Consider the following 24,419-nt stretch of genomic DNA (forward strand, 5'->3'; position numbering starts at 1 on the left):
GCAGCTCCCACCCCTTTTAATTAACTTGTTCTCTTTTCCTCAAAAAGGATATTACCATCTTAAATACCATCTAAAAGATTGTCAAACAGGGGCGTTTCCCTTATAAAAAAACTCTCAAGAAAAAAAAAAGTGATAAGTTAAAATGAAAGCCTTACTTCATACTGTACATTTACAATGCTTGAACTGTCTTTCCTTCTTTGTTTGTATCTTTAATCAAAGGTTATGAAGATTTTTAATGGAGCATATTCAATGGGACTAAGCAGGCTGAGGTCTCTGTGCTGGAACCCTCAAACCTTGTTTAACAGTTTAGTGTTGTATAGTGGCAGGGTCACGTTAGCTCCCACTTACTCCATCAATATTAATATAACAGGGGCCTGCAAGCAGGCGGGAATCATAATTCTGACTTGAGAAACTATAAAATTGTTTGCTGACAGTTCTTCTTAATAAACATCAGGCCTGTTTGTATCTTATTGCCAGGTGCAGATTATTCACGTATTATTCACCAGTGCTGCTTGTCACGATGACTTGCATTCTTTGACTTGTTTACTTTCAGTTTATAACTTTCTCTAGCCCCCAAGAATGAACAGCTTCACAGTAAATGGGCTATAAATGGTAATTTTGCAAAGACCGCTTAGCAAATCAATTTCCAGATTTCTATTTCTGAGACAAAGGTTAAAGGGTGACAGAAGCAGCTTCTTCTGGATGACCAGGTTTGTGGTTTTTTTTTTAAACTAAACCCAGGCATGACAAGAAGTGGTCTTGTCACAAGAGGGTTTTAGTAATTTAGCACGGTTGGGTGAGCAGCATAGGCAGCACAAAAAGGGTATCTGGTTAGGGTCCTTCTCGTGATGGACTGAGTGGTCAGGTAGGGAATTGGTCTCAAGGTGAGGGTCCTCTCTGAAGTCCTCAGGACAAAAAGAAGCCAGTATAGTAATTGTCTATGTGGGGCCTCAGTGAGAGCATTTTCCTTCCCTTAACCTGAACTGTCCTGCAGGCTTTGTGGCATGACACAAGTTGTGATAGGGAACAGTGGCAGTGTTGCTTCAAAACCTGCTCTGGTGCTGTCCCCACCACACATCAGCAAAGTTAAGGGCTGGTTCACAATGGAAGCACAATAGTGATCCTGAAGGAGGGTAAGCCAGTGTTCAGGTGCTAAATCCACTTTACTGAAATCCCTGTTGTTCCCCCAATCTCTTATGCAACAAAGCATGAGACAGGTAAGCCAATGGCTACTAGAGCAGGTGAGGAGCTGCTGAAACTCACTGGGTTTGGAGGCAAGGGGGAGCACTTGGCAAAACCTACCCCAAAGCATTCCACTCAATTCCAAAAATGCAGAATTCCTAGGGGAGACTTTTTAAAAGACTCATTTCCCCAGGGAAAAGCATCTTTTGCAAGTTACTCACTCAGGCAGCATGCAATTCACCTTATGCAGAGCACCCATCCATGGCCTATGCACAACTTATGTCCTCAAAATAGGGCTCCAGTAGATCTAAAGGGTGCATAGGCCTCTGTGGCCCTTCTATACAGGAATGAGTTTCACCCAGAGTACAGAAGAGGAAGTATCTTCTTTTCTCTGCAGCAAAAATAGGACCTGAGGAGGGTGTGGTGGGGCCAGAAAAAAATGCCAATTGGAGCAGCTTTGAAATTAGGGGAGTATGGGGGGAATAAAGGAGAAAAGAGGAACTCTGTCTCAATTCAGCTGGACTGGACAATAAAAACCCTATGAATTACAGCTTCTGTTCACATCAAAGAATCTCACACAGGGAAAATATAGCTTCAGGTTCTTCTAGTATAGAAACTCAACATTTAATCATTTCACTGCCAGTAGCTGTAATTACAAACATCCAAGCGCTGCATTTATCTTGCCTGGAAGAATAAACCTGTATCAGGGTTTGGCTATACCAATAGTTGATTACATCTAATAGTCTGGATTAGATATATAAATTGAAAAGGATGGACTCTATAACCTTAATGGTCAGAATACAGATGAGATTTACATTTACAACACAGGTATCAGTGATTGACTATGTATTAAAACAACTCCTTTACATTGTCAGAAAAAAAACAAACAGAAGCCTAAAAGGTCTATATAAACTGATCATACTCAATAGTAGGTATATAAATATGAAGATAACTCTTCTCAGTTAGACAGAACTTTAAGTCTTCCAAGAGTTGTACAAACACTAATTAAAATTCAGGATACAATTTTCAGAAGTTCTTAGTGATTTAGGAGCCTAAGTCCCATTTTCAAAATGGATTGAGACACTTCGGAGCCTCATTCTCAATAAAATTCATGTACATGCTTTTGAAAGTTTTACTTGCAGTGTTTCAGCTGTCTCTCAACTCACATGAGAAGACAGTAGATGGCCCACATGTTAGGAGCAGGCATTACACATGGCCCAAGTGTAAGTGTATTTCCTGTGGACCTTGGGAATTCAAATTATTTATATGATTCAAACTCAGTACTAAACAAAACAATACTAGGCTACTTTTTTTACACAACTTACACTTGACAATACAGAAACATAAAAGAGAACATACAGTTTTATCCAGCATATCTGCTTTATTGGTAACAAGTGGCAAGATTGTATAGGGTGAGCTATTTACAAATTACATTTGCAAATTAAAATGGAATTGACACTTGAGAATTCAAACTTCACATAGCAAATAAGTGATCAAGAAACTCAAACCATTTGATAGAAATAGGACTCTTGATAGTGACAAATGTGAGAGTATTCAGTGCATTAAAGTGCCAGGCATAAACAATAACAGATGTAGTAATGACAACTCTAAGAATATCAGATACAATAATGAACCATTTCTATAAAACAGGTGAAACATTGGTATAAAAATAAATAAATGGGTGCTTTGGCTTATGAAGATGCATATAAGAGACACCCACAGAGACAGTGCTTGAAGGACAAGCACACACAAATTCCACTGGACGCCAGAGCAACTGTTAAGTGCTCAGCATTGGATCAGGTGCAAATCCCACACTACTTCTGCCAAAAGCCCACACCAGAAATGGTGCATAGACCGCTGTTATTCTATAAGTACATTTGCATTAGTGGTTTTGAACTGAATGAAACTTCAAAATACATCTGATTAAGTCTCAAGGGCTATTATTTACATGGGGAAACATACTTTTCAATTAGTATATATCAAATGAAGAATGTTCATATCTGTAAAGGGAAAATCTAAATTTTTCAATTGCTTGTGATATATTCAATGGTTCTATTTAGTGCCCATGAGCATGGTAACATGTTTGCCCCTTAATATGTGTAAACAATTTAAAAAAAATCATCTAGAAATATGTACCAATGTACCTCATATTGTGCACTGTACATCTAGGAAGAAAGTCTCAAGGAGCTGAGTGAGTGCTAACTTACTAAACACTGCAAATAATTTCTTACCAAATATTATTTGTAAGACCTGGATAAAGTGAGGCCATGATTTAACCTTACTACTGGGTTAAAAAGAAACCAGCACCCCACAGGCTAATCAGGTTTTAAATCAACTGTGCTTATCAAACTCTGTACTCCATTATGTTTTGAATTTAAAAGATACATACCCACAGATTAATAATAAATAAGCCTTGAAAAATTCTACTCACTCACCCCAAACAAGTAATTCTTTTTTGGGCAAGCAAATAAAATTCACTCAATTTCATTAACCATCATTTCATGTAAATTTATTTTCAGTGTTTGACACACAGTTGCAAGCACAAAACCTTGTTCCCATTTAAGTTTCACTGCTTAGCTAAAACAATAAAATTAAGTAGTAAAATAGCCCCTTTTCTAGGAACACAGTTTTTCCAGTAACGAAAGCTTCTTCCAGGAGTATTTGATTCTGTACGGTATGAGGAATAAATGTGACTAATAACTAACATTTCTAGTGGATTTTTATAGCATTCAGACATTATTATTTGATTTCATGTTCAGTAGACTAGCCATTTGGGATGCCAGCACACAGCATTTAAGCTACAGCAGAGAGATACTGTTCTGCTATCTCCATCAGGAAAAAATAGTTTTTACCTATTCCTCCCTGCCCACCACTACACCATCACAACACTGAGCCACTTCCTCTCAGTAACAGACACACTCCATGATGTTCTAACATTGGGGCTATTGCTGAAGTGCACTTTGCAGTCAGCACTCTGTTTCCCTCACTTGCTGTAGCACGTGCAATGGAAGACTGATAATTAGATGCATTGTAGGAGCAGATTCAGTGCCAGAGCACCATGGAGAGCTCCTAACATCAAGCTAGGTCTCATTACTGGGCAACAAACCTTAAAGATTGAGATTTTCAAATCCACCAAGGGAAATGTAATGGGGAGTCCAAATCCCTTTAAAAACCTCTGCCAAAAAGTTCAATTTTTAATGAAAAATGTGAGATAGAATGGGGGAGAGTGATAACATAAAAGGAAACGGGGAATGGAGAGGCAGAGGGGAAGGCAAGACACTAAGTCCAGTGTCTGCTTTCTGGGGCACAGAAACGTTTTTCATGGCCCTAGTTCTAGGTGCTGATGGTCTAAATCCTAAAAAGAGGCAGCACTCAAAACCTTCAGGACAGGGAAGATGGCTCGCAGGCCAAACCCGTGAAAAAAACCCAGAAATTAGGCTTGTTTTTGGCTTCATTGGCTTGTGAGTTGCTTTTTGGCTTGTTGCTTCTTTTTCTTGATCAGCTCCCGCCAAGCAGGGGCAAGCAGGTGTAAAGAGGGGAGAGAATCAGAGGTGCACAGCCGGGCCCACCACAGTCCTAGCCTGCAGGCTGGGGGGGATCTAGTCACATAGAGCATTGGGTTTCTTAGGGATTGGCTTATTTTGGCCCTGTTCTGAAATGGGATTAGCTTGGTTGTAGGCTTATTGTGAAAGTCAGGGTGCTTATTTACCGTGTGAAAGTTGGCAACTGTGGAACCTACCATTAACCTTCATCTCAGAGCTGGCTCTTCATGCAAGAACCCTCCACTGACTCCCTCCTACAGAATGAGAGAACCTTTTCAAGAGAACTTATAGCGCAATATATATGGTGGACAGTAAAAGTTGTCAAGGTCCTGGAGGCGAAAGTAATACTGTAACCATGTAATTACACCAACACAACTTATTCAGAGATTTTTAAAATGTGCAGTTAGTGCGTGTTGTTATTCATCAGTTTTGGGGTTCATAATCCTCCTCTGGTGTTCTGCCCACTTTAATTAAAAATGATAAGCTTAGCTTTATTAATTTAATTTTGGATAATAACTTTTGAAGAGTTCACACAGAACATATGCTTATACATATCCTTGGAGAGATGTACACTGAGCTTTCAAGATCTTCCCTAATCTTCCTTCAATCAACATGCTTATTTCTTGCTTTTTATATGATACTTAATTATGCTCCTTATGTGTTTCATATTCCATTTAAACAGCATCTGCAATGAGTATTATGAAAACCGTTCCGTTTTTGTTTGCTAACAAACATTTGGATGGAAAGGCAGCAGTCTGTGCTGTTACAGTGTGCAATGCAGTCCTCTGTAGATAGCACTAGATACATTAGATAATAAAAACATTTTGATAAACAAACCTGAACATACTGAATATAGCCTCAATAAGCAGTAACAAACTGGATAAGCAAATTTTATGTTAGTGTTTTCATGTCTTTATTATAGAAGATTCAAACGTGCACATTATTAAATGTTACATTTTGTCAATAATCTAGGTTTAAATTTACTAAATTGTAATGCTGAATTAAACTTTAGAATAATACACACAAAATTTCAATTAAAAGAAAATAAATGGTGCATAACTCTAGGATAATTTTCTAACACCTGACTTTGAAGCACTGCATTACACAACAGCTCAAAGAGTAGTGAACATAAATCCACATATTGTATGCACTGAATTGGGAAACCTGGCATTTATGGTTTCAAAGTACAGACGTTCATAATTCTGTAGATAATTCCGTCACTCCTCTCATTATTCACAATAAAATCCTCATAAGCTTGAAACTATTCTGTTTCCTTACTAAACTTTCCCTTTATATTTTACGAACATATTGCTGTTATTACAGGTTTGCTCATGATGAGTGCTGGGCTGCTACCATTTGTTTATTTTTTTTAAAACGGATAACATTTAATTTGCCAACAGATATAAGAACAGAAACTAAATAGATCAGATATTGGGCCTATGAACCTTCAGTGTCCCTTGGCTGAACCCATATTTGGCTCATTCTTACATCCCTTGGGCACTTCACACTACAGTAGAAGGCCCACAGGACAATGGACACCCTAATGTGATTCTGGAGCAGATTTTTCCTTGGGGTTTACGTCCACAAGGGATGCAGAATTGTAATTCCCATGTGTATATATGAAACTGCCAAAAGGCCATTCTATACACCTTGATTTCTAGCACCCAAATTCAGTTAAAGTCCATCAAGTCTACCTATTATACAACATCACATTTAATAGTTATCCACTCTTACACACTAAACACGGGCAGCTCAGTGGCCATATTGTAGAATTAGAAACAATGTCAATACATCAGGTAAAGGGACAACTCCTAGAAGCACCTAATTTCTCAGAAAGATTACAAAACAATTCTGTACCACTGAACTTGGTCATCCTAAAATAGCAATAATAGTTTAGGGCCCACAAAATGACAGCATCAAGTCCCTAAAGATATCCACAAAAATCAGAGAAGGGTATCCACAAAATGGATATCAACTACATTTTGTTTGTAATTGGCCCCATTATCTGTATTCTCCAAAAATATGAATAGTACTTTTGGATTACATCAACTGAAAATATTGCAATGTCATACCATATGTGGCAAAAAGCTTCAATATACCACCTTAATATAAATCATACACGTGCTATACTAGTGGCAACAATGAATTAAAAGTAACAATTTTGGACAAGACTGCACAGTTAATTTGGGAAAGGCACAATTAGATTCCTTCGGATTGTTTTTCCCTGGGAAACCAAAATAGTTTAAAATACTTCAAAGCAAACGCACATAACAGAAACATTTAAATTCAGACACAAACTAAGAAACTCAGCTTTTGCCTGGTTATTTAAACTGCCCTTCTGGTTATCATATTACAAAAGTTAAACAGCTAAGGTGTCTGATCCTGCTCCCCTGGAAGTCAATGTGAGTTTTGCTATTGACTTCAATGGCTGCAGTACACAGCCCAAAAAAACGTAGTAATTGCAGACAGAATAATTAAATATTCACATACTATCCCATGAAGCATAATTGCTCCAAAAACATATGGCTTTGCCTATTGCACGGGATCAGAATAAGGGAAGTGATGACTTCTATCAAAACTTACAGTACCAGTTTCATATAACTATATGGACCTCTATCATGTAAGACACATTATAAGGACTGTTTAAAAAATTGATGTACAAATTATTTTCATCATCTATGATAATCATCTATTAAAGCCATCCACTAGAAAATCTCAATATATATCCAAGAAACTTTTTAAAAAATTTTTGGAGTAAATTATTTTGTCTTTCCTTCTGGAGAAAGAGGAGGGAAGTGAAGGGAGCAGGAACTTGCAGACATCTCTGGAAGGAGAGATGGGAGCTGTTGGATAAGACTCGTGTGCACAGTTGTGAAAAGGAAAGTACATCATTATGGAAAACATGGCTTTTTTTAAAAAAAGGCCTGGTCCCACACTGCTGGCTGTAAATATGTAATAACCTTCATTGGTTCTTATTCAAATCCTATTACTCTTTACACAGGTGAACAATACTTTCACACAGGACTTCAGTCCATTTGCTTTAACAAATATTTTAGAAGCAGTCCCAGAAAATAACCATGGAAGCTCATTGGAATAGTATGCTTTAATCTCTTTAACCAAAGACAATCTTTAACAATTTAATTAGAAAGTTATAGGAGCTACTCATGCAGTTTTCATACTTCCTTAAAAGACAGTTTCTTAGTTAGTGTCCCATAAGTATATCTGATTCCTTCTCAGAAGCATTTTTTAGCCCAAATGTTTCATAGCTAGAATATTTTACATACCAAGGTTCTACAAAAAGATCCATTTCTATCTGCTAAATTACCAAACACATTTCTACTTAGCTTAAAATATTTTCCAACAGAGATTAGAATGTCCTTGAATGGCACAGTTTTAGGTACCTGTTATTTTTATATACAGTATATATATTTATATATAAATAACTATGTAACCAAAAGGATTGCACTCAGTAAATTACTACAACATGGTACTTCATGCATGTTTGCAGCATGAAATCTAACAGGAAGGAGTGCTCCAGCATTCCATGCCGCAATATGCAACTGAAGCTCTGGGTTTTTTTGTTTTTTGTTTGCTTGCTTTCTTTGCTTTTAAGAATGCATTCATACAACCATTCTTCGAATTCCACATTCACAGCAGAACTTTGCCCATTCCACCGGGTACCTGGTTCCACATTCATGGCAAAATTTTGATAACTGTACAGGTGAATTTTCATCACTGCTTTTTGTATTTCCTCCATTGACTGAGGATGAGTAGTCTCCACTATCATACCCAATTTTACCATCAGACCTGAAAATTCAAATAACAAATGTTCATAATATAATTTAATACAGTGCAGCTTGGTATAAGTACCCATTCTAATCCTTTACAAAGAATTACTATTTTTTAATAACTGACAAATGTATACTTTAAAGTTTGTGCCATAAAAGGGATAATCAGCCTACCTACTTGAAATATCATATTGTGCACCCTTTCCAAAGTGCTCCCTACTTTGAAACAAAAAGAGAGATGCTAAAGGAAACTAACACCAGAATCCTAGAAGCAGGAAGAAACATTCAAGTCACAAGTTAATTTAACTAGAAATTCTATCACTGACCTATCAAAGGTTTTGTTGGAAAGTAACCCTAAATATATCTTTAACAAATGAAAGTATATAGTCAAAGAAATATTAGCACTGTATTTTTTTTTAGAGACAGACTTCCTGCCTAGTTTTCAGAGGCATAAGCATGCACAACTCCACTTAACTTCAGAGGAAATGTATGGCACTGAGAACCTCAGAAAATAACACCCACTGTATCACCCTCAGATCGTGTGGCGTTAGAACTCCCTATTTTCTCTTCTTCAGTTAGCAGTAATTGACTTAAATTTAGGTTGAAAGAGCCACCCATTCTCTCATAACCTTTTCACAAGTGTACTGAAACTCCTAATGCTCAGCCTTACACACTTGGATGGGTGAAATTTTACTTTCACACTAAGCTACAGCACTAAATATGCCGAACCTACAGTCAAAGCATACTAAAATTGTTAAATCTACCAAAGAATATTGAATTAAGAGGTTCCCATAACTGTCTGTGTACGACTCTTCCCATCATTTCCTGTAGAGAGTACCCCCCTAAAATGTTTCTATTTACTGTACTTACAAGATTATGAAGTTAAAAACTACCTGCTTGAGTAACTTTCTGCATTATAGATTTTCCTTTTGTTTGCTAGAGCACCTGTGCCCGTGTTTTTTGCCATACTTGGAGGGGTTGATATTCGAGTTTTCACAGTGCCTCTGGAAGAGAGTAGATATTCAGTGAATTAAACAAACAGTTTCAACAAACCACCCGGGCACAACATTGCCAATACTTTGGAAAAACAGCAGAACCTCGTTAACCCTACCAATGACAGAGTGAAGAGCCATAGCAAGATTAGGAAGGTCGGAAGACCACAGAGTGCCAAAACCTGGACCAGTGATGGTAACACTGCACTCTTTTGGCCAATGGTGAAGAAGCATTTCACTCATACTCCCAATCTTTCATTCTGTATCACACTAGAATAAAGCAAATGCACTCTCTATTGATTGCTCACGGTATAGAATATTTCCACCTCTTTGCTCCCAGGCTAAAAGTGATTTTATGGCTCTGTTAGGACTGCTAGAAGAGTGAAAAGCAACAAACTGGTGGCCTAACTAAGAAGTGGAAGAATCTTTAGGCAGATGGATGCCTTGCACCCCTTCACATTCATTCTTAGGTGAGCCATGGCCACTGCCTTCTCATTCCCATAATACTGAACCCAGCCACAGCAGCCATTGGAGGTGGCTGTTACTCCCCTGCTTAGGAAGGACAGTGATGCCCTCTTGGTCCAGCCTCTTCAACCTAAGCGTGGGGATGGGGGAATAACTTTCACCCAACAGGGTAGCAGCACCCATCTTTTATGGCTTGTCAAATCCTCAGTTCAATAGTGCAGCAACACAGAGGCAGAAGCTCTCTCAAGAATCCCCACACAGAAGAAGGGAAGTTGGGTGGTGATACCCAGCTAAAGGATTGCTCTGTCCTATTCAAATCTCCAGACAGTTGCTCACTTTGAAGAAGTGGAGGAACATGAGAGCACTGACAAGCTGCACTATTCCTCAGCACAGCTAGGAAGGGTGTTATCCCTGAGTAGCATTGCCACCATCAAGAGGAACAGGGAGGCGGAAGCACCCTTCACTACAAGTGATTAAAAATAAGTTCTGTTATCTTGTTCCAAAAATTTACCACACACTGGATAGTATGTTGAAGAATGTATTTATTTTTTTTAAAAATTTACCTTCATCCGTAATAGCCAAGGGCAGATTAAGGCAGGATTCTTGACCCCTGCGATTTGGACCCAGTGGCCTGAACACTGCTGTGAAAAACCCAAAATGAGGGGAGTGGTCTAATAATTAAGCACACAAGTATGCCACCCACTTACTCCAAAGAGTAATTTGCCCCAGCTCACAGATTGAGTTTGTGACAGCAGGCTGGTCACAAACTTTCTCCTTTAGTGCTCCTGTCTGTAGGATGGGCTGTTTTCCTACCTACTTACCAACAGCATTGTCAGGATTACTTTATAAAAGCATTGTGGAATCAAAAAGCCACAATATAAGTGCAAATTACACTCAAAAAGTTAGTTAAAAGTACATTATTAAGGTTGCAAAGTCAAGCATTCAAAATTTTGGAAATGCCAGAATTGTTTGCCTGGGCAACCTTAATTCAGTCTCCTTGTGCATGTGCATTATTATACAGTCTTTAATTACATGATCACATACTGTTTTTTCCTACAGGATCCCTGCCTCATTCAGTGCATGAGTGATGAATTTATGAGCAACTATTTATCATTCAATGTGTGACCACAGGCCTCATTTACTGCCCACTATTCAAATCCTGCTCTGAATACAGAATTATTAATGTCTTCGTGGACTTGTCTACAGCACTCATATAGTACAAGTGCTTCATAAACACCAAAGAATATATTTCCACACCACACCTCTGAAATGACAAGGAATTATTATCCCCATTTTACAGATAAGGAACTTGATTCACAGAGACATTAAGGTAATCAATATCCCCTAATTTTGGGTGCCCAATTTGAGACACCTAGGACCTGACTGTTCAAAGCACAGTTTTCATGGACTTCAGTTGCAGCAGTGAGTGCTCAGCACTTTTTAAAATCAAGACTCAGGTTGTGAAGTCAGAAAATAATGAACACACAATTAGTGATCACCTGCAAAACGTCTGGCTTACATGACTTGCCCAGCATCACATAGGAACTCTGTGGCAAAGGCAAGGATACAATCCAGTTCTCCAGGGCAACATTTAACTGTCTCGATGATAAGACCCTCCTTTCTCATCCTGCTATCCCCTGCCTCATTCACTCCACACCTTCTACTCTGGATGCCTTTGAGGACAGAGGGCGCTGTCTGGGGTTCTCTGCTTTGTGTTCCCTCTGGCTCTCTCATTTTAATCTTTGACCTCACTCTGAATCCTGTTTCTTTCAGTTGTTGTCCGCAGAAATCAGCTGTAGCCCAGGCCTTTAGTTTTGGGCAGGCCTATACCCGCTTGCCCCAGTACTACAAATAGTAAGCATCTTCTACTTCCTCAACATCCTATAGATCACAGCCTCCTTTAACATGCAACCCTGATTCATCCCCATAGCAGGTCTTTCCTCTGAACTGAATGAGGTCAGGGTCCCGTGGAAAAAAATAGTATTCCATCATATAATTAAAGACTGCATACTAATGCATATGCACAAGGGGGGCAAATTAAAATTACAAAGGTAACCTTAATTCTGGCATTTCCTAACTTTTGAGTCCTTGACTTTGCAACCTCAATAATATCTTTTAATGTATTTTTTGTGCACAATTTAAAACAGCAAACTGGAAAATGAAATTTCATCAGGCGGCATCATACTGACACCCACATTGTTCATCAACAGGGTTAGAATCTGTAGATCCACTGCATAGACCTCTCTGCTCTAATGAATAGACTATTCTGCCCATTTCCCCCAAGTTTATCCTCTTCTGTCCTATACCCTCCAACCTTTCATAGTCCTGTTTCTACCTCCCCCCAGCTCCTTGTCCCAGTCCTGTTTTCTTTGCCCACTCATTCCCACTCTCCATTCAGGCTTTTTATCCCAGTTTCTGTCTCCTTGCACAGCCAGTCCTAGATCCATCCCCTCCTTGCCTAGTTAGTCTCAGTTCTCCTTTCCTGGCTCCTCATCCAGTTTGTATCTTTCCTCCTCATGACTACTGGTCCGAGTCCTAGTCTCCTTCCCCAGACCACTCATCCTGTCTACCCACTCTCTTTGTCCAGCCAGGCCAAGGTTTCCCCCTCACAACCTAGCTCCTTGTCAGTTTTTTCTCCTCTTTCCCAATTCCCCCACACCCTCGTTCTCCTGGTCCAGCCAGTCCATTTTCCACCCAGCACATCATCCAATCTTGCTGCTCCGCACCCATCCCAGGCCAGCTAATTGGCTCCCAGTGCCCAGCTGTCTCCCTCAGTGGCTCCCAGTGTCCTTGTTTAGCTAGTACCAGTATTCTCATACCTTCCAAGCCTCCTTACTCAACCTCAACCAGTTCCCTACACCCAGTCCCCAGTCTCAACCTCTCTTCCAACCAGTTCTAATCTCCCCTCCACCCCACAGCTCCCAATCCAAGTGGAGTCAGTTGGTCAGTGAGGATGGAATCTTCGGAGATTTTTGCTCTTAAACAATTCTGCATGGAGCATGTGCAAATTGTGATTTTTTTTCAAAACCTTCTAACTTGGTCAAATTTGGGCAGATTTTTAATAGGGCTGTCCAAAAGCACATCAGTATCACAAAGGCCACCCCTTGCCAAATTTCTAGTCTCTGTTCCAAAGTATGGAGGCAGTGGAGTTTTTCTAAGAAAAGGTTGCAAAAAATTTTTTAAAAGGGCAAAATGTGATTTTCTCTAACCTCATTCTCTGAAATAGCTGAACAGTTTTTGCTGAAATTAAACAAAAAAAGTGCAGTCTGAGGCAGACACCTCTAATGGAACATTTCAGCCCAAATGGTTGAACTTTGGCAAAAGCTATAAGTAACTGAAAACAGGGGGCTTATAATGGGTACTGTTGGGCAACCTGGATTATAGCCAGTGCACTAGGAGTTTAGAATTGATGGAGCCCACTTTCGCCACCACAGTTTCTTTAAATTACATGATCTGCTTGGGTAGATATCAACAGTGATATTTCTACACATGGTTGGAATATTCACAGTAGGACAATAAAAACTCTTATAGTAGCAGTTTGTCTACATGCCAAGCTCTCAAAAGAAGCTCTCCAGTAAGAACAGTTGATTATCCTATTACTACAAGGCTACATGTGTAGGTCAAAAATTTGTGTCAGTGGTAGGACTCCTGGGACTGCCAAAAAGTCCATACCTTCCACACCAGTGGTTCTCTTCCAGGTCACATCCTCTTTGTTGATACAAGGCATGTTCATGCAAGCATGTTCACTCTGCAAATTACTAGCACCTGATTTTTCAAACTTGCATGATTAATATTAGGCATCTAAATAATTTTTTTTTAAAAAGTGTCCTGGTTTCCAGAGGTGCTGAGCACTCTATCAGCTCCAACTGAAGCCAATAGAAGATGCAGATGCAGTGCATCTCAGGAAAAAAGGCCACCGTTTTTTTCCTATTGGTACCTAACTTTAGGCACTCAAGTCTGAATATTTTAGTCTAAATAGTCTTCTGGAAATGTTTTTGTTTACATTTTTAAAAATTAAAACAGCATCTGAGAACAATTAATGTAGGAAAATTGTTTTTATTATTTGAAAGCATCCCCTTAATAAGTCATATTCATTTCTTTGGTATTTTCCCAACATGTCACCATTTGTAACTAACTCTTCCTTAGCAATTTACCTTAAAATATTACAGATAAAGTGTTTGCCATTTAAAAATCAGCATTTGCCCAGTTACCTGAAAGTGGTATCTAGGACACTGCATCTATTTTCTATTCAAAAGATATATGAAATATAGAATATTTCTCTACCATGTTGAAGCAATGGTATATGTGTCGGCTTTTAATAGCTATTGAAAGTTAAATGCAACCAATAAGCTATCTTATTGTAATGACTTATCTATGTGATATGCCTGTGGTTGTGTTGTTTTTTAAATTGTTCTATATGTTTAAATGCTTGCTATATAGCTGCTTTATACCAGCACTGTAAACATGAAATAAGAGTAAATATATATAATAAACTGGAGTCAACAAAGGAAGATATGGCAGTGGAAAATGTTTTCAGTTGCAAGCATTATATTGTGTTTTCTGTCCTATCATAAAACATTATATCCAATATGAAAGTTGTACAAGCCATAATGTGTTACAGATTAATTTCCTCCTTCCCACAAGACACTGATTTTGGTCTATCAAGACATTCACAGTGACACAAAAAAAGGGGACAGTAAGTCTGTTACAATGTCATCAGGTAACAACTTCATTAGGAAGCTTTGCATATTTCAAAAGCCACAAAATGCTTTTAATATTCCAACACTTTTTGGGGAACATATCTGAAAAATAGATAAACCACACTGATTTGCAATACTTACTTGTTAATGGGCAACAACTCATTTGGTCTTTTGATGGTACTGTCTGTTTTTGTATCACTGTCATACAACCTTTGCACATCTCTTCCAGTTCGCAGTGGTGGGCCTAACTTGTCCGTCTTACTATTAAAATATATAAAGGTGTACCCATAAGGAGTTGGCTAGTTTGCTATTTATATTATTGCAAGTATTTCAAACAAGTAGTCACAATTAAACATTTATCTTCCTCATCAGAACTCTAACTTTTGAAATTGAATTATTCTTATCTGGGACAGTCAGACTTCAAACTTTTAGTGAACACATTAACTTCAGGTTTCAGAGTAGCAGCTGTGTTAGTCTGTATCTGCAAAAAGAACAGGAGTACTTGTGGCACCTTAGAGAATAACAAATTTATTAGAGCATAAGCTTCCATGGGCTACAGCCCACTTCATCGGAGGCACAGAATGGAACATATAGTAAAAAGATATAAGTCATTTACAATCCTGGTCTTCCAAAAGGCACTTGCTTCACAAGTATCAGAGTTTATTAGGACTAGTCTGTCTCCAACAGTCATGCAGATTATTAAAATTAGGTTATCTCAAATGATGTTATTTAATGATTGACAATTTCACAATAAACTGGGTACACTGTATCATTATAAAGTAAAATTCATCATGGCAATGAAGCAGACCAGAGAGCTCATAGGCAGAACTCATACAAACTTAACTGAGGGCTTGTCTACCTAAACATTTAATTTGTGGCAAACTGGAGCATGAATCTATCCCATACTCACCAGCTGCTCACTATCTATCTATGTGGACCCTGCTGCCATGCACAAACAGTTCCTTAGTGTGCTTTGATCTACATTGCTTTGAAACAGGAGTAGATCAAAGCACTCCAAAGAACTGTTAGTGCATGACAGTTAGTATGCAGCTGGCTATTGCGGGGTAGATTCACACTCCAGCTTGCCGTGAACTAAACATCTGTGTAGACAAACCCTTGGATAAGATGGTGGGAAGGGATGAGAAAAATGCTATCTTCTTCCAGTCAAAGATTACCTGTAAAGGGAGAGGTGGTCTGTTCTCCCTCTCCCTTTCCAGAAGTTCCCGAGCATGACTCTAAAACAATGCAATATGCCTTCTATTCTTCCTCTCAGTGTCATGCAAACCTGGAGCCCATCATCCCAAGAGAAATAAGGTCTTCTGCCTTCCATCCAAAGTGTTAGAGATTCAAATAGTCAGATTTAGAGGAGAACTAACCCTGAGAAAACAGGTATTACTTACTCTCTTAAACTATGCATGCATTCCCAGAACGAATAGAATCTTGTTAGAATGTTAAGAGATTGCATTGCAAAACTTTTATATCTTTGACAAACCATAATCAGTTTTCACCAGATCAGTGAAAGGCTCATCTGACTCACAGGAAATATGTCCCTGCAAAATTTAAAGTTGCTATCATCTACCACAATGTTCTAGGACTATTCAAAGAGTCATGCTTTAAAAAAAAAATCAATGAAAAAGTGTGTTCCCCCATCACCACCACTTTTTTCTCAAAAATGGTTGAAGGTTTTATGCCCAAATTTAAAAAAAAAACAAAAAGCCATTCCTGGTCAGAGAACATATTTCTGAAACTTCAGTTAGAAGTTAGAAGAAAAAGACGTGGGGAAAAATAAAAACTGAAAATAACCTCTTTGTACAGAAGTTGCTACATTCTCTGTCTATAATAAGCCCTGCCCTCAAAGTTATGTCACTGGAAAGTCTGAGAAGGCAAAAGCACTTAATTTCCAAAATCTCATGGGGGAGAGGGAAGGAGAACTTTATTTTTGTTATGTGCCAAAACTGATTCAGCAAACTCCATAAGATTTTTAAAAATAAAGTTCATGGCATTGAAATGTAATTTTAGTATTGGCTTCATAGCCTCTTAATTCATCAACATTCCCTCAGCTTTGCTCTGGCTTTTAATAACCCATGAAAATTAGTTATTTACCTTGTATATCTCTCTAACACGAATATTATCCTTCAATCATTTCTACAGTATCGTCATCTTAAAGATGCTGAATTCATGCGGTTTGCAAGATACTACAGAAATGCAGTAAGGCTTTGCACAGCTCTTGAAACTCACATTACCTCAATGGAGCGTCAGCAGAAACGGCTATACAATAAATAACATGATCAACAATATGAAATACAGTTGCCATGGCAATATAGCTGACCTTAAAAATCCAAGCTAATTGAGTCGTTTACTTTGTTGGTAGGAATTTGAGGTCAGCACAGTCAGAAAGATGATGTTTCTAGGTGTGGAACTGATCAGGACGTATATGCGTGTAAGCAGTCCTCAATAGAGAATTAAAGCTGTGTAAGAATTGTGTATGAATGTATTTTAAAGACTAACTAAAATAGCTGGCAGAAACAAAGGGATTTTAAAAAGATTGTGGCAGAACTGCTTGTGAAGACATTTCTAGGATTGGATAGGTCTTCAGAATCTGCATACAGTAAACTTTAGCCACAACAGACAGCATTATTGCCAACATCAGGCATGACCTCCAACAGACCTGCCTTTTACCATTATAAAATGGAAATGCTAATTAGAGCTAATCAGATATTTTTGATAACACTTTTTTGGTCAGCAAATGCCAATTTGACAAAAGTGAAACCCTTTGCCGGAAAGGATCAATTTGAAGAATTTCCCAATCTGAAAAATATTTGGAAAAAATTTTCAAGTTGTTGAAATGTCCTGTTTGGACATTTTCTAAATGAAAAACTTTCATTTCTTAGGCAGAAACACATTTTGGTTTCAAAATATAAGTGAATGTATAGTAAAAAAAAAATTAAAAAAAAAAAGATTGAAATCAACATTAAATGTTTCAAAATTATCTAAGTGAGATGTTTCTACTAACTGGATCAGAAATGGGGGGAGGAGAGGGTTGGTTCATGGCTATTACTGAGATTTTAACCTTTTGTCCGGATTTGGGATGGGAAAAATATTTGAAGTCTCAAAAATTCTCATGGGATGGGAAAACCGTTTCCCACCACCCAGCTCTAATTCAATGGACATAATAAACTTTAATCCTATCACCATTTCATTTTCCAACCCCAGTTCACAAATCCAGTCAACCACTGAGCTATCCCTTCCCCCAATCTGCTACAGAAACTGATTTAAGTAGTAGGTTCCATACCACAGTTAGTAGTTCTGCAGTTTCATATTTGAGTTCTTCAGAACTCTTGGTTGAATACCATCTGGTCCTAGTGACTTACTGCTGTGTAATTTATTAATGTGTGCCAAAACCTCCTCTACTGACATCTCAATCTGGGACAGTTCCTCCTCCTAAAAAACAATGGGTTGGGTATGGGGGGGTCTCCCCTAAATCCTCAGCTGTGAAGACCAATGCAGAGAATTTATCTAGCTTCTCTGCAGTGGCCCTGTCTTCCCAGAGTGTTCCTTTAGCACCTCAGTTGTCCAGTAGTCTCACTGACTGTTTGGTAGGCTTCCTGCTTCTGATATATTTAAAAGTAATCGCTGTTAGTTTTTTGTTTTTAGCTAGTTGCTCTTCCAAATTCTTTCCTGGCCTTCCTTATTATATTTTTACATTTGACTTGCCAGCATTTATGCTTCCTATTATCCTCAGTAGGATCTGACTTCCAATTTTTAAAGGATGCCCTTTTGCCTCTAAACACGTTTTTTTACTCTGCTGTTTAGAATTACAACATAAAATGGAGCTACAGAATTTTCTTATTACAGAATTGTTTAAAAGCAACAGTGCATTTTAGAAATCGCCTTTAAAACAGTTGTGGTTAATTGCCTTATCTGAATAGCAATTCTTTTTAACAAGTCTCATGCAACAGTGAAGGAATGCCACCTAGAGGGCAAGGGTAAAGCTGCATCCTTATGCGTTTTACTTTTAACTGCTAGTAGATTCTTCTAATTTTAGCTATCTGTGCACAAACATCTTATCTGCGCTCCCTTCCCCCTACCACACAACATACCTACTGTAATTCTAGTAGTGAGAGACATATTGTCTGGACTACAAATAATACATTGCATTTCTGTATCTTTCACCTCAAAGCACTTTAATATTGTGAATCAATTAAGCCTCACAACATCTTTGTAACAGGTATAGGACCACTTTATCTAACACAGAAATGGTTGTTTAATAGTATACAGAAGCACTATTCCACAGTTTATCATAGGACGTGAAGAACACTGTATTTAGTTGAACATTCAGGCACGATTTAGTTAGAGTGAATACAATTATTCAAGTTGGAATATGGCCAGGACATTGGGGTTCATCTGCTTATTTTCCTGAAAACTGTGTGGACCCTTTAATGCCTAAAAGTGATCGAGATCTTCGTTTTATGTTTCACTTGAAATATACTACTTCCAACAGCACACTGTCCCACAACTCCATGCTCAATAAATTGGTTCAGTATTGACTCAGAGGAAAAAATGACACTTCCTGCAGCATGTTACTTGGAGGTCTGTCATCCTAGTACTAACTATGCCTGAACTTGTTTATCTTGTATGGTATAATGAAAGCACAGAGCAGTACAGTAAAATTAAAGGTAAGGTATCTAACATTCTTTTACTGTTTAAACTACTAATCCATAACAAAGTAAATAAGAGAATAAACTCTTATGCTTTGGCTTTATGAAGGTAATTTTTGAAGGTCTTAAAGCTCCATTTGTATTTTTAAAAGGAATTTATTCTTCTATATTTCTCGATGCAATTTAGTTGTATTTTAAATAATAAATGTTTTCATATGAAAAAATGTTTCATTTTGATAGAAACTTTATTTTAATTTACCCTTTCAGAATGTTGATCATTAGACTTCCTCTCATTATACTCTGTTCTGCTTTATGTGGATATTACATAGAAAGAGCTACATTTTTCTCATTTTACAGATACGAAACAGTTACAGAGAGATTAAGGCCAAAATTTTCAAAGGTGTCCATTAACTTTGGGTGTCCAACTTGAGATGCCTAGGGCCTGATTTTTCAGAGAACGGAACACTTTTATAGCCCTTTATATTTTCAAAGCACAGCTGCTATTGACTTCATCTGCTGCTATGGGTACTTTAGCACTTCTGCAAATCCATCTGTAGGGTCTCAAGTTGGGCACCCAGAAAATGAGGGACACAGTATCAGTGGCCAGCTGTGAAAAATTTGTTTTCAGTGACTTGCCCAGCATCACGCAGGAACTATTTAGCAGAGGCACAGATAGAATCAAGTTCTCAGCAGGGGCATTCAACTGCCTCAACCATGAGGCCATCCTTTCTCTTCCTGCCATTCCCTACCCCACTCCCTGCACACCTTCCTTTGCAACAAATGAAGCAGGGGTCCTACAGTGAAGTCTCCTTCATTGTATAACCCTGGTTTACGCCCAAATCAGGTCTATACCATGTACTGAATGAGGCAGGGGACTATGGGGAAAAAAAACAGTATGTCATTATGCAATTAAAGAGTCCACATAAGTGGGCCAAATAAAGGCAACCTTAATTCTAGCATTCCCTAACTTCTGAGTGCTTGATTTTATAAACCTTAATAATGTTCTTTTAATGTAGTATTTTTCCAATGTAATTTAAGTTTAAAAAAAATTCTGTAAAAACAAAGTTCATCTAGGAACATCTTATTGACATCCATAAGGGTCATCAGTAGGTTTGTGACTTCTACATTCAGAGAACAGACTTCCACCTCTTAAACTAACAGAATAACTGGTAGCAGTAGTAGGCTGTTATCCTCGATGCAGACCAGCCAGTACAGATGTGCTTTTAGAACTTACAACTATTTAGAAGCATGAACTTTAAACTGGAATTATCCACACCACAGTTGGAAAGATTATGGAAGGAGCAGAAAAACAGGGAGCCAACAGGAAAGCCACAGGCTAAATGACATTTCTGAAAATTATATTTAAAAGTTTTAAAAACTGAAGGAATCGTAAATTGGAAGGAATACCACTGCATATTTGTGCAAGTTTTAAATTGCTCTGCTTTAAAAACGTTGTCTTTAGATAAAAATTCATTTCACTGCTTGAAAATAATGTCTAGTCAGTTATGCAATTCTCTAAATAAAGTTTGCTCCAAGCCATATGTAAGATGCTGCTTAAAGCACTCATCTGAAGTGGCCATACAGGTGTTCTTTAATTTCTGGGGGCTGGTCTACACTATAGCTGAAAGGTTTCAGAATAGCAGCCACGTTAGTCTGTATTCGCAAAAAGAAAAGGAGTACTTGGGGCACCTTAGAGACTAACCAATTTATTTGAGCATAAGCTTTTGTGAGCTACAGCTCACTTCAGTAGCTCACGAAAGCTTATGCTCAAATAAATTGGTTAGTCTCTAAGGTGCCACAAGTACTCCTTTTCTTTTTACTATAGCTGTAAGTCAACCTATGTTACGGTAATGTAACTGAAGTTTACGTAACTTAGGTCAACGCGGTGTATCGACGGGAGACACTCTCTCGCCAACTCACTTTACTCTTCATGGGGAGCTGGAGTACAGGAGTCGATGGGAGAATGCTCTGCCATTGCTTTAGATGGTCTTCACCAGACCCACTAAACCGACACCGCTGAATCAGTCGCAACAGTGCAGATCTAGCCATAAGTATAGACAAGCCCTAAGTATCAGAAGAGGAAATGGAAGATGTTTTCCTTTATTTTCTTCCTTTCCCTATTACATTTCCTAAAGCAGAGACAGATTGAAGGAAACATGCTCAGTGAGCAAATGAACTGGGAAATTAGTTCAACTGGGAATTCTAAAGAGGGAAGAGTCAGACCTACCCCCTCGTCACCAATAGACAGGGTGACCAGATAGCAAGTGTGAAAAATCAGGACGGGGGTGGGGGGTAATAGGAGCCCATATAAAAAAAAAGCCCCAAATATCAGGACTGTCCCTATAAAATTGGGACATCTGGTCACCTTACCAATAGAGACTGACTGGGGAGCTCTGCCCACAGCAGGGGACCTCTTGACAGACAGCTTGGGCTTAGTGCTGAGTCAGGAGCCATCATAGCCACTCTATCACTGCCTGGACCTGTTCCCTCATCACCAAGAGAGCCTATAATTGGAAAGCTCTGCCCATAGCAGAGGACCATTGCAAACAGAGGGACTCAGAGCCAGGCTGAGATCATACCGTCTGTGGGTGTTTCTATTTTGTAATCTTGTCCATCTGCCACTCACCATACCACTTTTCTGCATCATAGCATCTATCCTCCTCCTCCCTCGCCACACTGGCTCCATCTCCCCTCTCTGGTTACCCACCCTCCTTTACAGTTCCCACCACCTCTGGCTACTCTTATTCCCCTCTCCATCTCAAACTCCTTCCTGCCTTCCACCACTACAAATTCAGGTCCTACATCTGCATCCTCCTCCTCACCTCTGGTGACATTTGCCCCAACCCTGGCCATCACTCCATCTCCCACACTCATTCCTGGCACTATGTGTGACCCCCTCATTCCACCATTCCTAACCTCACACTTAGGTCCCTTGATCCCCATTCACTGGTCCCCTTTTCTTGCTCTCTCAGGAATGCCCACTCCACCTCTAAAATAATCACAGCTATCCACCACCTCTTTATATCTTGTTCCTTTCAGCTCCTGGCTCTCACAGGGGCCTGGATCCCTTTGACTGGTACTGCCTCTGCAGCTGCCCTCTCCTCTTTACACACTCCCTGATGTGGATCAGACTGGGGGGGGGGGAGGGGGGGAGAGGGAGTACTGGGTTTCTCCTCTCCCATTTCTGCACTTCCAACACTCTCCTCCTCCCCTTTCCCACTCGTTTTCCTCTTCTGAACATCACTTCTCTGGCTCCTCTTCTCCCCTTCCTCTATGCTGCCATCATCTATCACCCACCAAACTCCTTCTCATCAGCTGGGAATGGGCGACAGAGAATGGATCACTTGATGATTACCTGTTCTGTTCATTCCCTCTGGGGCACCTGGCATTGGCCGTTGTCGGAAGACAGAAAACTGGGCTAGATGGACCTTTGGTCTGACCCAGTATGGCCATTCTTATGTTCAGCCTTTCTCCCTAATTTCAACTCCTGGCTCTCTCTCCTCCTCACAATCTCCCACATTCATCCTCAGTGACTTCAACTTCCATTTTAATGGCCCACCTGACCCCTTAGCTGTACATTTCCTCACCCTCCCAAGCCCATGGCTGTTCCCTCAACCTTTTCATTCCACCTGCAGCCGTGGATCAACTCTTCCAGTCCCCAAGAAGGCCATTCACTTGGCTTGGTTTTTACCAACCATGGTGCTCTCTCTCTCTCTCTCTCTGAGCTCTCTGTTGCTGAGTTCCCCCTCTCCAAACTGATCACCTGGTCTCTTTCAGCAGTGTTTCTCCCACACCAACCCTTACTCTCAGGTCCTGTCAGTCAGCCTTTCCATGACTTCCAGTCCTGCAGCACGGATGGCTCGCTGTCTGCTCTCAGTCCCCTCCTCTCTGCTTTCTCTCCCCACCTCTTCCATGGCTGTTGATTCTTTCCATGCTTCACTCTTCTCTACCCCTAACTATTTTGCCCCTCTCTCCCATCACAACCCCATTCGGCTGTTTCCCCTCACAATACAAACATGCTGTAGAATTTTTCCTTCTTAAAAAAAAAAAAAGAACAGAAACTTTAACCACATTTGCTTTTCTAACCACCACCTCATGTCCCTTTCACCTCTAAGCTCACTGAGTGCACTGTTTTCAATCCTTGTCTGGAGTTCCTCTCCTCCATGCTAGACCCTCTCCAATCTGGCATTCACCCCTTCCACTCCATTGAAACTGCTCTAGTCACAGTTTCTAATGACCTTTTCCTAGCTGAAGTTCAGAACCAGTACTCCATCCCCATTCTCCTTGACCTGTCAGTTGCTTTTGACACATTTGGCTTCTGTAACTCTGGTTCTTGTTCTCTCTCTCTAATTACTCCTTCAGTCCTCCGGAGGATCGTCATCATCCACTGTCAAACTTTCTGTGGGGGTTCCACACACTTCTGTACTTGGTCCCCATCTCTTCTCCCTCTACATCTTATCTCTGGGTAATCTCATCTGCAAACATAAATTCAACTACCATCTATGCTGAAAACTCAAAGATCTACTTCTCTACTTCAGACTTGTCTCCTTCTGTCTAAACTAAAATCTCAGCCTCTCTCTCTTTGACATCTCCTCATGGATGTCTAGCCATCAGTTCAAACTCAACTTGGCTAAAACAGAGCTCCCAATATTCCCACCCCTATCCTAAGTCCTCCTCGCTACCTACTTTCACGATCACTGTGGACAACACCACTTCCTGCATGTTACTCAGACCCATAACCTGGGTGTCACCTTCGACTTGGACCTCTCACTCTAGGTCATCACATATACACTATGTCAAAGTCTTCTTGATTCTTTCTGCATAACATCTTTCAGAGACTGCCTTTCTTATCCATCCACACAGCTAAAACTCTCAATCAGGCTCGCATCATTTCATTTCTTGATCACTACAACAAACACCTTTTTCTCAGACCCTGACAAATCCAACTTTGCGTTGTTCACATCCATTCAGATTGCTACTGCAAAGATGATTCTCCTCACCCATTGCTTCGACAATGCCAACCCTCTATATAAATCTCCTCAATGACATCCTCTCTCCACCACATCAGACATAAGCTACTTATTTTTACTTC

General features: G+C 39.4%; 1 protein-coding gene and 1 long non-coding RNA gene across 4 annotated transcripts in view; one reads left to right on the top strand and one right to left on the bottom strand.

Moving 5' to 3' along the window:
• Window positions 1-569: 569 nt before the first annotated feature.
• On the top strand, window positions 570-17,153 carry LOC144261033 (uncharacterized). 2 transcript variants are annotated; one of them, XR_013345120.1, is made up of 3 exons: window positions 570-710; window positions 2,833-11,299; window positions 16,821-17,153. It is a non-coding gene; the product is annotated as an uncharacterized LOC144261033 (long non-coding RNA). The 2 variants fall into 2 exon arrangements; XR_013345121.1 differs by lacking the exon at window positions 16,821-17,153 and having other exon boundaries at window positions 2,833-9,974; window positions 11,029-15,615.
• ZC2HC1A (zinc finger C2HC-type containing 1A) overlaps window positions 8,345-24,419 on the bottom strand; it is a 54,509-nt gene continuing 38,434 nt past the window's right edge. The window contains exons 8-10 of one of the 2 annotated variants that reach the window (XM_077810097.1): window positions 14,811-14,930; window positions 9,406-9,516; window positions 8,345-8,531 (exon numbers count right to left, since the gene is read on the bottom strand). In XM_077810097.1, the coding sequence (XP_077666223.1) occupies window positions 8,345-8,531; window positions 9,406-9,516; window positions 14,811-14,930 (418 nt within the window). The remainder of the gene's footprint in view (window positions 8,532-9,405; window positions 9,517-14,810; window positions 14,931-24,419) is intronic. The other variant, XM_077810098.1, reaches the window with a different exon arrangement.

The sequence above is a fragment of the Eretmochelys imbricata genome, chromosome 2 (genome assembly GCF_965152235.1).
Source record: "Eretmochelys imbricata isolate rEreImb1 chromosome 2, rEreImb1.hap1, whole genome shotgun sequence".
Lineage (NCBI taxonomy): Eukaryota > Metazoa > Chordata > Testudines > Cheloniidae > Eretmochelys > Eretmochelys imbricata.